Genomic DNA, 18,296 nt, shown 5'->3' on the forward strand with positions numbered 1-18,296 from the left:
AAAGATAGGGAGGGTTGAAATGAGAAGAGAGAACCGACAGCAGCCAGAGCCCCCTTTGGCTTTCTGATCTCTTGTCATAGTTCACTCCTGAGTTAAAACAGGGAGGCTTCTTTCCAGAGATTTCTGGGGAAGCTTTGTTAAGATGCTCTGAATTCTTTATATGAAAACTGTGATGATGCTGGCTAACAAAACTCTTTGAGGGAAAAAAAAAATCATACTACGGGGACAGCAGAGGGAGCTCAATGCTGTTTTTTGTTAGGTATCACTCAAGTTTGAGTGCCCTTAATCCCAACATTGACCTATTAGTTCATTTCATGAATCCTCAACTTGCTTTTTCCCCTAAGAAACAGAAACAGTCAAAAACAATCTTTACTAGAAACACAAAAGAAGTGTCCCCTGCCCACTAAGTAAACTGAATAATAGTTAAAGTGGTGCCACTGTGTGGCTTTTTTTGTTGTATTAGTGATGATACATGTAGTTCCTCTAATTCACTTTGGATCATTTCACAGGGCAACTCAAGTGGCTCCTTTATACTTTCAATAAAATAACAGTCTTAGTTGTTTCTTCTTTTTCTCTTATGAAGTGGCACATATATCCTCCTTAAGAAAAGTTCCTGAGCTTTTCCTTACTAACAAAAATACTTCTGGGAGTCACGTATGAATGACACTTTTCTTTGAGGGAAGAAGATGCAAAATTAAAGGTAGGGCAAATTCATTTGCCTACAGCTGGCCCTAAACATAGCAGCTTAATGTAAGTCTTAAAACCATCTTTGTAGCAGCTTAGACATTAACACAAAAGGTGGCAGATATATCATTAGATTGTGGGGACACCAAGAATTTATTAGGATTATTCTTGCATGTGAGAGAGAAAATAGTCCTGACAATCATGTTGATGATAATAAAATAGAATTAGCTGAGATTTCAATCTTAGCTGGCATTTAATTTTTCTCCCAGTTCTGACCATTAAGAACTATGGATATTTATTTCCCCTCTCACTGAATATTCTTTAGTTCCTGAAAAACCATCCATCCTTTGCAGCAGGAGACAGGTGACAGGCTAAGGACTGGTGAACGCATACGTCTGTGTTGTGGCATTTACTGCGCACGACCCTCTGCCAACCTTGTCCTTCAGAACTTACTGGGGCTTCCCGATGGCTTCACATGTTAACTCAAGCGCGTCCCCTTCCCGGGTTAGGCCTTGTAGAGGATAAGTCATCTGAATATGCACTTGAGGCTTATCTGTGTGACAACAACACAAAGCATAATGTTTAGCAAATGATATCATCAGGCAAAATCTGACTCACACACTGCCTCAAAACCCACAGCACCAGTCCGGCACTTACTCTCTCCCATCCGATGCCTTCAGGAACACCCTTCTAATTAGTTAGTAATCCTGGCATTTGCTCAAATTAAATTGACTAATAACTCTAAGGAGTGAGCCGCAAATAGATAAGAGATTCACAAGCCAACTGCGCCACATCAAACATTTCCTGTGAAATACAGTTTGTTACACTGAAGTTTATCTCCAAACTCACTCAAGCTAAAGGAAACTCATTTGCCTTCATGCTGAGGTGAAGCCATAGATATTTGTGGTGCTCAGAGTTGATACATTTTATTATATATCATATATTACTATGTGACAATATGTTGTGACACTGCATGTTAATAAGTTTGCCTCTTCTATGTTCTTGTTTTCAAACGGGAAAGGCAGAACTTCTGAATTCCACTCAAATGACTTTAAGGAAAAAGAACCGGGACATTTTGGGAGCCCTCCCAGGGAAACGTCTTTGACATCTCATTGCAAACATTAAAAAGAAAAAATACTGACATTTACTCAGGATCTGCTCTCCTAGGACCGTCACTGGTGGTAGAACAAGCCTAGTTTTAGGGATGGGAACTCTGGTACCCACAGACTGAAGCAGCTCATCCAAGATCATGGAGAGAGAGACAGCCCCAGAAGTCTATGTTGGGATAGATTTCTGATTCCCAAGTGCATTTCCAATGGTAATCTATAATTCAAGCCAGGTATAGCTTCCTAATGCAGCGAGGTACTTAGGAAGGAGATGTAAGTATTCCTATTTCCACCAGCTACTTAAAACTGTGTTTGTCAGTGTGGGGATATGGCTATGAGAGATGAATAAGGGGAGGTTCAGGGAAGAGGGAGGCAAGCTACAGAAGTTGGAGTTAACATAGATACATATGCAAATACATTAACAAACAAAACCTGAATGGAATTAGGAGATTGTTTTTTTCTGTGCTGAACTAACAAGCTATTAATCCCTAAATCAGTTATCTCATTTAATTCTGTGACTCTGTAAATGCATATTTTTGGAAAGTAAATGCATATTTTTGGAAATGTACCCAAGAGTAATAAATGTGAGAGGGCAAGGCATCGGCTGGCCGAAAGGTCAAAACAATTACCATAGTTTTACTCTCTCAGACAATCATACCACCTAAACAACAGCCCCTTGGCCTTTTACAAGCTGTGGTTAGCTCATTAGCATTCATCCTATGGAATAAGGGAGAAGATAGAAATATTACGGCAAGGCTCAACCAATCTCAGCCCGTACACAGCTATATAAGCTGCACAAGGAAGTCCTCACTAGGGATGGCTGCTTTCTAGATGTATCCTTATGGTCTCTTTCCTATCACGAATCTTTCTCTCATGTCTCTAAAAATTACATGGCATTCAAAACCTTTTAAGAGAGCCCCCTTGTTCACCCACCAGTGTGCACTGCATACTGTGAATTGGTAGTGCTTTCTGAGAAGCTAAGTCTCTTGCCAGAGAACGTAAAAGTTAACAAGCCCAGAAGCTCCAGCTGACCCTTGCAAGTTACACAGTTCTATTCTTGGACACGTTGGCGAAGAAAATGTTTAAGAGCAAAATGGTGTGGAGGTTTCCAGATACTGATAACTGGGTCGGGAAGGTAGTCATTAAAGAAAAGCAGAAATGCTTGTAAAGAATAAACAGGATGACCTTGAACTAGCACTGGGTGGTTCACGAGCTCCTGGGAACCCCCTTTTAGAGACAGAGGCCACATATTAGGCTAACTACAACTGCTGGGCATCAGGTGTGGGTTTATTGTTTGTGGTCGTGTAACACACATACACACACACACTAGTTGGTGAAGTTTAGTTTTTAAAAAAGATACCAAAAAAAAAAAAAATGAAAGAAGAAGGTCATGACACTGGACACACAGAAAACAAAAGACCTGCTACCTCATAGTTCATACCCAGGAACAGGAACACTTACTAGAGTTCCCAGTTAGGGGATCTCTAGCATTCTTACCCATGAAGCATTCTGGGTGAGGCTAAATTTAAAGCCCAAAGTTTGAGCTGAAATGTAACATTTGCTTATAGGTTAATCTCTGATCTACAGAAAGGCTACATTTTTCATGCACTGCTGACTTTGGCCATTAATGAAGAAGCAGCAGAATGCTTGCTGGCCTATGTGGAAGGATTTTGTTTTTCTTCTTTTTTCCTTCATGTAATTTACAAGCAAACAGAGAGGGCATATTTTTCAGCACAGTGCAGTAAGGATTTTACATCCTCAACTTCCATCAATAATAAAGACAGTGTTGAAAAACTTAACCCACCCTGCCTCTTCAGTCCCACTGAGTTTTAGTTAAATGCTTTTTTATGTTCCTAATGAGCTGTTTATCAGTTGTCAATTATTCACATAAATTAGGAAGAACAAGCTAAGGATTTGTTCTACCTGAAATTTATTTTAAAAACCACTTACTAAATCATAAAAAATACACCTTCAGTTTTGATAACTGATTTTCCCAATTTACTCTTTAAGTTCTGGAGAAACATCTACTATCTACTTATGGCTACAGTTGCCACAGTTACCGTAATAGCTGGCTGAAAAGGTGAGCATTAGTCTTGCTTGCATTATACAGAAAAATGTTTCCCTCTGTTGACACATGCAGTATTTATAGGCATATTATCTGACCATGGGCAGATGAGCTTTCCTCTCGCCCAGTCTAGGAATCAAATATTATAGAAGGTCTATGTGCCGAGATCTATCCCTGGGTGATGGAAACTTAGAAACAAATTCTGTTCCCCTTCCTTTGTCCTGAAAGAGAAACTTAAGCATTCTTAACAGGTGGAATAGAAACCCTGGGATTCCACTGGCACCTCTAGAACTAAGGGACATTAAATTTTCCATTGAAGAGCCTAACTACGATATGAATATGTCAAAATACCTAACAATCCAGATGGCTGACTGAATAGCCCAGAGCTCATCATTTATATTTTAATTATGTTCATAAATCAAATGTTATAACCCACCAAATCTTTTCTGAAACAGAACCAGCCTCCAAGATTTATTTTTAAGTAATGAGGTAAAGCCTAGTACATTTTCTGGGGGATCATTTTATGCCTCGGTTGGTGTTGTAAGGCACAAGGCCAAAAGCCAGATGATACTTTCTACCCAAGTGCAATAACTGCCCAGAAATGTATCACTCAGAATGGCTTAATGTCATTATAAAATGGAACTGCTATATAAAAATAAGAAAAACAGTTAGGTCTGTACACTTAAAGAACATTACAGTTAAAGACATGGCATCACCAATAGCCAATCAATTTGGTCAAGGGATCTGAGGTTTTCATAATACACTGTAAATTTTTTTAAACCCCGTAAAAGACATTTAGCAAGACTGCTACAGCAGACAAAATTTGTTCATTAGTCAAAGTTGCACAGAGGGTTAAATACCAGGAGGCTTTAGGTCACACTATAGTAGCAACCAATTAAAAAAAAAATATTAGAAAGACATTCTGATTTGATGAGACTTTCTTTAAATGTACTTTGCTCTCTCTATAAAGGGAAAAAATATATAAAAGGAAACTCTTAAAGAGGTTGGAATGGCTTGCTGGCAGATTACAATTGATTTCATGCCAGTCTGACCTTGCACCACATTCTGTGATCTTTTCAGAAGATGAAACTCAAGATTCTGTAACCTGTATTTCAGTTTCCTATGTAAATGAAAAGGCACAGTCTCCTCTGTAGGTCCAAGCACTAATATATCAGGTCTTTGCATTCCTTTATTTAGAAAAAGGTACTTTGCAGTTTCTTCATGACTGGGATGTCACCCTTCCCGGGTAGCAGAGAGGAGCAGAGCTGAGTCAATGGAAAAGGCATACTGATATCCTGGCAGGAGACAAGCCAGTGGGAGACCTATTGTCCCGGAGATCCCACAACCTTCCCTGAGAATTTCTAAATCAGGAAATGCAGGTGTCATATTTTCTTTGATGTGTTGAATGCAACCAGGTCCAGGGACTTGAGTGCAAATCTGTTTCTGCAACTGCATTTGGGACACAGGCTCTTCTTCATGTTTCTTACTTAGATTTCACCCAATATTCTGAAACACCAGGGAGTATGGGATTTGATGTTTGTGGATCAAGTGCTAATTGTTTCAAGTCCTACCAGGGAGAACTCAAGGGCAGCATGAGCACAGATGATATCAGAATGTCTGGGTAACGCGTCTGGGTCAGCCCCTGTGCATTCAAGTGAGGAAGAATTGACTGAAGAGTCTTTGTCAATCATGGAGGATTATTGGAGTTTGGAGTAGAACGACAATGCAAAGATTAACCTGAGATTTGGTGAACGTTAGGAGCTGTCTGAGCTCAAAGCAAGAATCAACCCCTACAATATGGCTGTCTAAATTGTTGGGAGAGGATAGCTTTGCAACTAAAGAAGGGCCATGTCTAGCAATGCCAGGTGACTGGGATTGGTGAATGAACGGAGTCACACAGAGCTCTCGGGGGAGGTAAAGAGAACATCTTGCAAAAGATTTGCTTTCTATTGTCATAATACATTCATGAATAATTTTCACTGCCATTTATTTTGTTTGTTTGCAAGGTGAAGAACCTCCTGCTGTTACATCTGTTGTTATGAATTGTAGTACTGAAACTGGGCTCTTGAAGAGGCCTGAACTATTGTGAGTGGGATGAGTCAAATCTGGTGGGACTGACGTAAGACCAATACCACAGTAGAATGCAATCTTCTCTTGCTGCAACTTTCAGGTAGGTTTGTGGGTATTAGAATTACTGTTTACCCAGAAGAATCAAATTTGATCTCACGGTGTTGTGGCAGAAAGCTTTGTTCCCAGTGCTTTTTAAATGGGGGTACATACTCACAAAATATTCTTCGGTGTCTTGGAAGCAATTTTCATCATTTGTAAGCAAACACTGGGCAAGAAAATCCCTATAGCAAGATTTTCTGTACAAGACTGTTCCCTCTGTAACAACAGAGGGTTTTTGTTTTGTTTTGTTTTGTTCTGTTTCTTGAAGTCTTGGTAACTAGAACAGTGCCAGGGACTGGCACACAGTAAGCATTTGAGACACAGTTACTGGATGAGTGAATGAAGGAATAAGTGAATGAGAAAGTGAAGAAATATTGGGGCATGGACTTCTCCTTCCACCTTTACTACTGATTAAAAAATAAATACAATCAGATCACAAGTTCCTCTTAGTCCTCATCACAAAATACACTTGCGTTTTTCTTTTGGAAGGTCAATCCAGCTCCCCAAATCGGAAGTTCAGCCCAGGTGCTCTGCTTTACATATTTCCACCTCACTACACATTTATTTAGCACTTCTGGTGTGTGTCTAAGTGGTGTCTTACAGGAAATCAGAAAGGATGTTGTTTGACTATTCCTTTTAGACTTTTAGATGCCAGCTTCACAACTATTTAACCTTCCACAGAATCAAAATTTGACCTTGAGTTAAAAACCATTAAGTGAAGTATGTACATTAGAAGACCGGTTTCACTGTGTAAGTATTCGATGTCCACAGCCACGCAGACACATCTGTTACAAATACATTAAGGTCAGTGAGATGAGAGGAGGCGGTCCTTAGTAAAACAGGCCTCTTTCTGCAGGGTATGCATTCAGAAGGCAGGTTTAAAGGCAAAGGCTTTTCACTTAAGGGTCTTTCCAGTCTTGCTCGGGACATATTTGCCCAACACTCACTCTTTGTATTTTGAATACTGGTTACTTAGCCTCTTGACACTTTTGGTACTGCAGATTGTATCACTATCAATCTATAGTCCTTATAACATCAAGAATTTGGAACCAACACTACTCTGTGTTAACACAAAGAAATAATAGGTTAAAAAATTAGCTTCAATTGGGGTTCTTCATTCCTTGATTATTTCTCATAAGGAATCATAAATACTAACATAACTTCCCTGAAACTCAATTCATTGCTTTAAAAAACAAATAAATAAAAGGGAGAGTGGGAGGAAGAGCGTATTCTGTTAAAAAGAGAGACAGACAGGCAGACAGAGAGAGAGAGAGAGAGAGAGAGAGAAAGAGAGAGAGAGAGAGAGAGACTGGAGATCAGAGAGAAACAGGCCAAATCTGAAAACAGCAGCTATTATGCTTTGAAGAATACAACCTGGAAACAGAATTGATGAGGGAGAGGATTTGATATTGAAGCTGCTCTTGGAAACTATGTGTTATGCTTCACTCCAAATAGGAAAGATTTTCTGATTTCCAGGTTTTCCTCTCTCCTTCACTGCAGGGCACTATCGATACCCAGAGAAACATTTATTTTGGCACAGATAAAGAACAGGTTTTGATCATCTCCTCAATGCCCAATTTTCCTCCAGTTGAGGGAATGAAAGAAAAAAAAAATCTACCCTTCTCTGGACCTTGGATGAACAGGGCTATGGATTTATAAAATACCTAGCTACACTCAGTCAATAAAACTCATTTTGAAAATGATGCCCACGTATACGATTAACTGTCAGATGATAATCAGAGCAGGCATGGCATTCAAACACCCATTTCTAGAGTCTTTGTTTTCATTCTTCCTTTCAAAACTCACCTCTAAATTTTTTTTTCTTTTTTTCAAATATGCACAAACACAAAACCTTCACAAAATGAGGATTTTTGCCAAACATTTTAAAGAGCAAGGCTATGATGGGTGAAAGCAAAAGCCACACAGCAGTAATTCAAGAGCTTCATATTCACCCCAGTCCAGAGGAAGGCTTTCCTCCCTTGCGCAAAGCAATCTGAATTCCATACTGAGGGTCACAGCTTTTCTTTGAATTCCCAGCTTATGTCGCTATGTGTTGCCACCTTGATGCTATTTAGACAGTTTTCTCTTAACGCTCAGACAGTGAACTGTTCCCGTTTAAACAGGTTTTTATTTGACAAGAGTACATTCCCTCAGATCTGAAGCTCTACTAACCGTGCTACAATTGTATCACGCTCTGCTATAATCAACCATGTTGTAAATTTAGGCAACACCACCTGTACAGACATTCGCAAGAAAAAAATGCACAGAAAGATTTTAGGGTCATACAGCTCAGAACATTAAAAAGCAAAACTGTTCTCTGCATAACATCTAAGGGAAGAGAGCTTTGAGCTCTTCCCGCTCGGGAGCATAATTATTTTCTGTTTTAAACATTTAACTGTGTGCTGCTGCGGTACCCTTGCTGAGTCTTAGAATGAAAGCTAGAAAACTAAGAGCCCTACTGTATGTTCTTCATTCCCAGCAATGTTCCTATGAGAAAACCTTATTAATGAGCTTGCAAACGAGCACCCAACAGGGAAATGTCACAAACAAGAGCGGCTAATGCCCCAGAAAATCAAATAACTGAACACTTGGCTGATTGTGGTGCCTTTCATATTTATAATAAAAAAGGGGGGGACTTTAATTCACTGATTCTGAAGGGGTCAACACCTTGCTGAACAAAACAACTCATTTATTTATGTTCAGAAATCTCCAGATGATAAATTACATTGATGTTAATCACTTCAATGCATACTACACAATTAATATCTGTACTCACCGAAAACTTAAGGATTATTAAAAGTATGACAGCATACACATCTGGCTGATTTTTCACATAATTGGGCACAACAGTTTCTCCTGGTATCACAAATAAGGGTCCTAACAAACACACACTGCAAAATCCTGGTTCAATTAATTAGGACTTAAATCCACAAGACAAAAGCAATTCCAAGTTGTAGCTCCAGCCTTGTCTTCTACGCACTATGGTAGCCCTCCATTTGAAGGAGAGAAGTGCAACACTTCCCCTCTTTTTATCCCTCCTCTCTTTTTTCCCTGTCATATTTAAAGTAAGATATTTAATGACATATAATGCAGGTTTTCATTATTTCATGTCCTTTTTAGCAGTATTTTTAAAAAATTACTTCATGTAGAATTCAAATCCATGATCTGTCATTTAACCCTATTCGTGTCCTGGTAAACATCCATTCCTCTTAGGTGGGGATAAAGAGAGGTTTCCATAAACCTTCATGGAGCAAAATCAGCCAGGCTTAAACAAGTGAGCATATTTAATACCAACGATATCAGATCAGATTTGCCCCCAAGGTAGCCTTATTTACTCGGAGTAGACTCTGAGGTCCATGAATGGGATCAATATTTCCTAGTGATAACCTATTGTTTGTCACTGAGAACATAAGAAATCTTTTTAGGTGGCAAAGGAAAGGACATCGAAAAAAATTAGTTGTACATTTATTTTAAAGCTTATTAGACACTATACATAACAAATGAAGTGTATAATTTAATACATATTTTTACATAGGCCCTGGTTAGGTTAAAGCAATAAAGTGACTTAAAGAAAAATTCTAAATCAGGTAAAAATACAGATGACACATGAACATGGCAAATTTGTGCAAGTGGTCCCCAAATAACTGAATTTAGGAAAACCCTGAGGGGCGAATGGACTCCTTTGATTGTAAGTAGAATATGGTGAATATGTGATTGTATTCATCTTTTCCAGGTCGATAGCTATCAAAGGATTTTTAAAGGGGCCAATGATCCCCAAAAGGTTAAGAACTGCTGACTTCAAGGGCATGAGTCAACATTAAAATACAGGTGCAATGTTACTCCTCACAGGCATCCAAAATACTTCAACCCCCGTGCAGACTGGCTACTGAATAAATCATTCTAGGAATCTCATGTATTCAAGTGTCTCTTCTTTCCTCATGGGCATCAAAATGTGGTGCTACCTGTCTGCAGAGAAAGGACGGCTGTGGGGGGCACTGGAGTTGAGCCATCAACAGCACTGGACAATGACTGATCAGCCTTCAGGGCCTAGTGACTGAGTGCTTCAGGCATTTGAGGAATGAAGCTTTTTGTTACCGCATAGCCGCTAGTGTTCAAGGAGAGTAAAGCTGGTAGGAAATGATGTAGAGAATTCCAATGGTGTTTGAAGAAGCTACAAAAGGAATTCCTGGCTGACTCTGTAAAGTTCTCAATAGTGCTCTAGGAGTGGAGCGTAGTGAACTTTCTTGAGCACAGAGCACCTTACTTAAGATTATCAAATTAGATGCAAAGTTCCATTCAGGTTAATATAATGCTTTGTAATTCTTAGCTTTCCTTTATATAAAAATATTTTTTCCTTATGTATATTCCAAAAAGTGGAATAAAGGCTAAAATATTTGTATGATTTTCTTGGATTAAAAAAACAGAGTCTCCCACAAAAAGGTGCCATATTAGAATTTAAAATGATCAGCTGGTGCATCCTTATTTTTGGACGGCATTAGAGTCACTTTCCTGCAATTAAAGGCTAGCAGTACTTTGTTAGATTGAAGCCAAATGGATTCAGACGTGGAGCCTTATTCCTTTTCTTAGAAGGACAAATCTCCAGAATCTACACATTATGGAAACCAAGGCTTATAAGGATCATTATCAAGTTTTCCAAGGAGTAAGAGATGTAACGCTGGAAATATTTCGCATTTGGGAGTGAGGGTAATTTGGTAGGTGGGTGGGACTATATTCTATTTAAAAGATATTCTGGGAAAATACTGAAAGAGTTTAGGGGTGGAAACTGGGTGAATATCTACTCAGGACATACAAAGGAGCTAATGTATTATTAAAGCTAATGGGCCCCTACAAGGAGAGTTAATGGATATTAACTTTGCTTAAATGAATTACATATTAACAAAATCACAAGAGATCTACTATCTGCTAATTTAGATAGTATCTGATCATTTCTGTTTTCCCATTAGAGGGACATTATACCACAATAGTTTTGGTGATATGAAAATTATAAGCATGATGCCCATAATGAAGCTTTATAATGAAGCAGATGAAATGAATTAATGAGGAAATCCTGCATTATGTAATGTTCAATTGAGCCAAGTTCACGGAATTAAGAAAAGGTTGGAATGGGATGGCTTCTTAGAAGCAACATTTTATAACTTTTCCTGCCTTCCCATTTTGCTCAGATCATTTAGATAAATAATAGGGCTTGTATGGAGTTGAATGGTGGCCCCCAAAGATAAGTCCACATTCTAACCCTTGGAATCTGTGATTATAGCTGAATTTGGAAAAAAAGGTCTTTACAGATGAAATCAGCTTAAGGATCTCAAGATGAGGCCATTCTGGATTATCTGGGTGAGCCCAACGACAGTGTCCCCATAAAAACATACAGAGGAGAGACCCACAGAGGAGAGGAGAAGGTCATGTGAAAATGAAGGCAGAGAATGGAGTGGTGAAGCCACAAGTTAAGGAGCTCCTGGGGCTCCCAGAGCTAGAAAAGTCAATGAATGATCCATCCCTAGATTCTTTTGAGGGGAGGGGGTGTGGTCCCACCAAAACCTTGATTTTGGACTTCTGGCCTCCAGAGCTGTAAGGAAAGAAATTTCTGCTATTTTAAGCTACCAAGTTTGTGGCAATTTGTTATGGCAGCCCTAGGAAATTAATCCAATGATTCATAAAGGGTAAAGCTTTTCCTTCATCTGACATCCAATCACTGCCATCCCAACCAAACTCTGGTAACATTTCACTATGCATACTCAAAGATCACCTTGATTTTTCAGAAGCTAAATACAGAGCGAGAAGCTGGCTACTCAGCCACAACCTTGGCATAAGAATGGCTTTGTGCAGAAAAAGACTTTTTCTTCTTAAGTAGAAGGGTCCAGAGGAGAAGATGAGGAGACCATATTCAGTCTACAGGGCATGGTAAGGAGAAAACCTCACTCACTACAATCTAGCTTTTATTGATAAAGCCATCGAGATTGTGGCAATGATCCCAAAGAGTAGACTTTTCAACTCAATTTATATTTCAGCTATAATTTAAGCTAAAATAGAGGAAGACATGCCACTTAAAACAAAATACTGACATAGAATGGGAATAAAATCCCTTCTATAAAAACTTCAGTACTTATGATGGGATTAAAAAAGGGGGAAAATTGCCCTAGATTTTGCAGTTGGCATAGAAATGATGACAGTCTATATGCAAATAAATTAATTAAGTCATGTGTTAGAGTAGACTGAAATCATTTCAGTTTTACCTTTGGGTTCAATGTAGCATTTTCAAATCCTCATTGGCACTTTGTAATATGGCAGTACAGTATTTCAATAAAATAATTCTTTATTTGTCTGCCAAAAACAAGAATTCTATGTATATTATATAAAATGAATGCATTGAATAAATGGCTTCTGAAGAGTTTCTATGGAATCGCAACTCTATGCCCTCAGAATAAGATACTGAGGTACTCACACTGTACTTCTAGATACCGCTGGGTCTGCAGGTTTCCAGTGACCGCAGGGTGCTCCACCTGACAGATCACTGGGACCCCATCGTCCTCCTTGTGCACTTTCAGCATCAGCTGACTGGTCACAGTGTACATGTCTGACCACTCTTCCACCTCCGATTTGCCTGGGGAACAGAAAATGTACCAAGACACCAGAGTTGGGTGAATTTCCATCAGTTTGTTTTTATGTCCTCCCCTCTGTCCTCTAACCCCGACATTGCTATTTTAACAAATATGATGGCAGTTACTTGGGATGAGAGTAATCTGTGAATAGTTACCTGATAAAATGTTTATTTCCGTAATTTCCGACTTTTCAACCTGGCAGCATAGTATTTAAGATATATTTCAAGTCCGAATAGCATACACTATTTTTACTGAAATATATTATGTATGGTTCTTCTATCTTAAAACCTCCTGGAAATAGGCAGCTGAAAGTTGAGCTATTTTGACATCTGGCTGCTCAAGGTATTCAGGAAGATAAAAAGAAAAATGTTTTTCACCCCTACAACCATCTGAACTTGAAATATCGACTAGGCTGTCATGCCATTCAGAAATTCTAGGATATTATCCAAATCCCCTAAGTAATTCAATAAGCAGTAGAGTTACAAACAACCCCCTTTGCCTACTCCCATCATCAACAATTAAGAGAGAAAGTAACTAAATGGATTTACATAATTGAAATTGTAATTGAAATGTTTAAACTCTGAGACTTTTGGAAGACCACAAAAATGCAGTGGCAGTGGGCTAGAGCGAAGTAAGACACAGGGCTTGGGGCCAGATGGGAGACACGTCCAAGAACACCCAGAAAAGGAGGGAGGAGGCTTCCGGATGGAATGAATAGGCCAAGGCATTCCCTTCCTGAACTCAGCGCTCCCAGGAACATGGCACACCATTAACTTTCTTTTAATGTTTTGTACTTATCGGTACACATTTAATGGCTGAATTCACTTAGACAGAAAAGCAGAGAGGAAATGAGAAACTCCTTCCTTCCAAAACCATACCTAGGAAATAGGAGATTAAAACAGAACAAGCTTCTTGAAATTTAAGCTGTTATATATAGATTTATCTGCTTCCAGATATAGATTTCTATATCCTCTTTCTAAAAGGGCTGATTCTTTTCTTTCTCACGCTCTTTATTTATTTAACAAGTACATATACAGCACTTACTTTGGCCCAAGTATTAGCTAAATACTTTACAACTATTCACTCATTTCATCTTCATAAAAATTCCATGAAGTATGTAATATGATTATTCCTATTTTAGAGGGAACTGAAGCATACCACTAGCATTTCTGTCAAACAATTAGAGGAATTCAGCTCCTAAGACCTTTGTGCAGAGTACTACCTAGAGGGTAACTTTGAAAAGGAAGGAATCTGAATGCAGAAATACATGCAGAATTTAAGATAACTGGCAAAAAATGGTCAAATAGGGTATAGGCTGTCTCCTTTATCTGATGCAACACCTGAGGTGGCAGGCATTTGTGGATCCAGGACCCAAACCCGGGATGGCCCAGTACAGAGGTAAAGATGATCAGAACGGGGCTAAAGGAGCTGCCTTGTACCGTCATCACAAAATCACAGACTGCACAAGAACAGGCTGGTGAACTGGGCAATTGAATCATAAATTTCACAAGAAAGGTGGCCCCTGTAAATTCACAATTAAGATGAAGTTGTTAGTCCACTTGGTGCAACCACTCTTGTAGGAAAGCATATAGTCAATACAGTTGATAGTTCAATAGATGTCAGAATGACTGGAATTTACCATAGGAAAGACTGTGTAACATTTTTTTAAATGAATACCCTAAAAATGTGGGGTTCTGATCCCCTCTAGGTCACTGCAAAAGACAGGGCAAAAGCAATTAGAGTTGAAGGTACAGACAGAGACAGCCTGAGCTCAGGAGACAGCCCTCATGAAAATTTTTCCTAGCCTAAACAGTTCTAGTTTACAGTTTTAGTTCTTTCTGGGCATCTGAGTAGAGTGACAGCTATCACCATGAACCCTCAAACAGCAGAATGAGGACATGGATTAGAACAATAAAATGCTTTTATGCTTTGGCCTCAGATGTATTTAGTAATTTATAAACCATATCTAAATGAATACTTTTGTTTCATGGGCATGTTTTGTATTTGTCCTTGATTTTCACAAAGGCATACCCCTGCTAGAATCAACTAACTACTTCACTGTGGGGCAATCTGCAGCTTACCTTTTAGCTCCGTGTTCCCTTTGAACCACCTGATGGTCGTGGCTGGCTTGCTGGCCATAGCAGTGCAGTTGACTTCAATCTCCTCACCTTCCACTGCAGTGTCTTTCTGGATATCGATCATCAGATTACGTGGTGGGACTACAAATTAAACACATGTGTTTTATAAACACAGAATGCATTTTTGCATTGTTGCTATCAAAAAGGAGAAAAATAGCAGACATTCCTGATGAGAATTTAAATCATTACAAGAAGGGAAAAAGAAATACAAAGTAATCATCAAATAAAGTGGGTTATGCAAAATCAGTTAATTTAGAATTTTTATCCTAAATTTATGTTAAAAATAACCAATGTGGCCGGGCATGATGGCTCACACTTATAATCCCAGAACTTTGGGAGGCTGAGGCGGGCAGATAACCTGAGGTCAGGAGTTTGAGAACAGCCTGACCAACATGGAGAAACCCCGTCGCTACTAAAAATACAAAATTAGCCGGGTACGGCAGCACATGCCTATAATTCCAACTACTTGGGAGGCTGAGGCAGGAGAATTGCTTGAACCCCAAAGGCGGAGGTTACAGTGAGCCGAGATTGTGCCGTTGCACTCCAGTCTGGGCAACAAAAGTGAAACTCTGTCTCAATAATAATAATAATAATAATAATAATAATAACAACAACAACAACAACCAATGTCACACTCTTATCACTGAGCACATTATATCAGTATAGATATTAGTCACCAGTCATTCACAAATTAACCAGAAAGTAGATATAAAAGAGGAATACATACTATTGAAATGATCATCCTTACCAGGAACCCCCTGAAAGCAGTATTTCTCCTTGAACTCAACTCTTGAATTTCAATCTTCAAATGAAAGATTCCAAAGTCAACGGGGCAAAGATAAAAATCTTTGAGTCCTTAAAAGAATCACTCACCATAAAATGCACAGAAAAATTGTGCCTCAAACCAGTTCCATGTAATTAAAATGATTCATAGAGATCCAGAATGTAATCATAACCTCTGATGGATAATGTAGTAATAAAATCCTTTGGATATGAAGATGCAGTAATATAAGAAATGCCAATTAGTTTGCAGCAATTTTCCATATTCTGAATTCCAGTGCTTCAGATTTTGGAAACCAAAGACGAAAGAGACTCTTAAGTGCTTATAAGTAGATTTACATATCAGAATTAAAACCACCCTTCTGTAAGCATATTAAACATATATGTGATAAAATGGTCAAAATAATGGATTGGGGAGTTAAAATACTGACTATCAAATCAAGAGTATGTAGTGTGATAGTGATGGTGATACTGACAATGATGATGATGATGACAAAATATGTTATCTTTTATGAAACTGAATTGACAGTAAAACTTCATATGCAACCTTACCTCAGGACTGAGCCTGTTGAAATAAAAATCAGTAAGAATACTGAATTCAGTACAGTGAATCTAAGAATATGTGTCCTGACCACCATGAATAAGCAAAGACTGTTCCGAGACTTATGATTAATAAGTTTCTCAACTCAGAAGAGAAACAAGAAATTAAATATGTATAAACATGCCATCCTGATGATCAAGTTGAATAATAAATTTCTGATACCGCTTCAATAAATTATGGGATTAAACCATGTGTTTGGGATTTCCAACTGTTCTAGTCCACAATGTGAAAATTCTGCCCACAGGAAGACTTTTACACTGAACTGGAGCAGTTGAAAATTCCTGTAGAGAATGACAGAAAAGTAAAAGTAAAATGATTTGTTGCACATACTTCCTTAGCAAGATAGTGTTTGGTGCTGTTGGTGGTGGCGGGTGTAATGAGTAGACCCAAAAGATCCCTCTTCTTTGTTTCCTGTGTACAAGGAAAACAACGTATTTGCTCAAATGGATGTGCTGCTAAGATGATACGGCCCAAATGAGTAGTTAAACATGGCAAAGAACTACCCTAGTTTACATTTTAAGAAAAAATAAACAAAAAGATAATTTAACATCTAATTTAGAGTTTCACATCTGCTAGCATTTTATGAAACACAGAAAGGCTGTAACAAAAGAAATGGAGTGACTTCAACTAGCCTTATCTTTCACATAGTTTATCCATGCTAGATGATAGTCAGGTAGGTTATAGATTTTCATCACACATACCTAGACGGTAGATGGGGGATACATGGAGGGACTAGATGTTTAGGATTAATAAATATTACTGCATTCGGAGTGTAGTATTATAGGAATATTTTTTACATGCTATTGTTAGATCAAATGTCAGAGGAAAAGCCTAAAGAAAATAAGACCTTAAAGAGTGGTATAAGAAAAAATGAAAACAAAACAACTAAGGTATAACATACATAGGAGTGTCTTCTCAACAAATGGAGGAATGAAAGCTAAAAAAAAAAATACCTTTCAAGGTCCAGGAGAAAATAAGAGTGATGAAAATAATTTTTCATGTTGAAATATGCAGTGGTTCCTAATGAGAACTGTGATGGAGCAATGTAACTGATGGGATAAGACCTTAGGAAGGTGTTTCTCTTAGTAAATGACAAAGAGGGCAAATGGCTAAAGCCACCAGCAACCCTGGAAATCCCTAGGGAATGGGGCAGATGAGATCCTGCTTTATCTGTGTGACTTCGGGAGAAACACTTTGAAGGTCCCTCTGTGGAAACCTGGGCATCTTCTTGATGCGACAGTCCAGCAGTTGTTAAAACACTCCTCTATGCCTCTCTGTTGAGTCTTAGTGGAATTTAGCCTCAAACATACTCAGGTAGTTGTTTCCTGTGTTCCTGGATATCTTTCCTTTATTATCTCGTTTTCATGCTAAGCCTGGAAACCCCTTGTCTCTGCTTACCCCAAGCTTCTCCTAACCTTCACTACCCGTTCAACTTCAGTGGTATCTCTCGGTGGAGAGTCTTTATTGCCTCCATTTGGTTCATAAAGATGAGGGTGGGTTCCTTCCACATTATCAATCATGTCTGCTGGTCCAGAGTAAGGAAATGAAAAGGGGCAGGTACAGATAAGGATCGAGGAAAATTCACCAATGTCTCCTCCAGATTTCATTTGGGGGCTGAGAGCCTGACAGGCAGCTAGGTCCGCATCTGGATTATTCGTTGTTTGGCATTATCCAAACAATCGCAACAGATACATTCTATTCTATAATACTTCAGAGTGAGTCCTGAACCAGTGCTAGTTCCTAGGATTATATGCCCAAAGAGCTGACATCATCTTCAACTTTATGGCTAAGGTAAAAATGTGGAAAACTTCAAAAGCATTAGAAAATGTACCCAGTGTTGCAATGGCTCACGCCTGTAATCCCAGCACTTTGGGAGGCAGAGGTGGGCGGATCACCTGAGGTCAGGAGTTTGAGACCAGCCTGGCCAAAATGGTGAAACCCTGTCTCTACCAAAAATACAAAAATTAGCCAGGTGAGGTGGCAGGCACTTGTAGTTCCAGTTACTTAGGAGGCTGAAGGAGGAGAATCACTTGAACCCAGGAGGCGGAGGTTGCAGTGAGTCGAGATCATGCCACTGCACTCCAGCCTCAGTGACAGAGGTAGACTCCGTCTCAAAAAAAAAAAAAAAAAAAAAAA

General features: G+C 38.9%; 1 protein-coding gene across 7 annotated transcripts in view; it reads right to left on the minus strand.

Annotated features, from left to right (window-relative positions):
* Positions 1–18,296, minus strand: part of CADM1 (cell adhesion molecule 1) — a 340,206-nt gene that overhangs the window by 47,510 nt on the left and 274,400 nt on the right. For all 7 annotated transcript variants that reach the window (XM_011977058.1, XM_011977057.1, XM_011977052.1 and 4 more), the window contains exons 4-6: positions 14,723–14,860; positions 12,485–12,643; positions 1,138–1,237 (exon numbers count right to left, since the gene is read on the minus strand). In XM_011977058.1, the coding sequence (XP_011832448.1) occupies positions 1,138–1,237; positions 12,485–12,643; positions 14,723–14,860 (397 nt within the window). The remainder of the gene's footprint in view (positions 1–1,137; positions 1,238–12,484; positions 12,644–14,722; positions 14,861–18,296) is intronic.

Source organism: Mandrillus leucophaeus, unplaced genomic scaffold (assembly GCF_000951045.1).
Source record: "Mandrillus leucophaeus isolate KB7577 unplaced genomic scaffold, Mleu.le_1.0 Scaffold172, whole genome shotgun sequence".
NCBI classification, from domain to species: Eukaryota; Metazoa; Chordata; class Mammalia; order Primates; family Cercopithecidae; genus Mandrillus; species Mandrillus leucophaeus.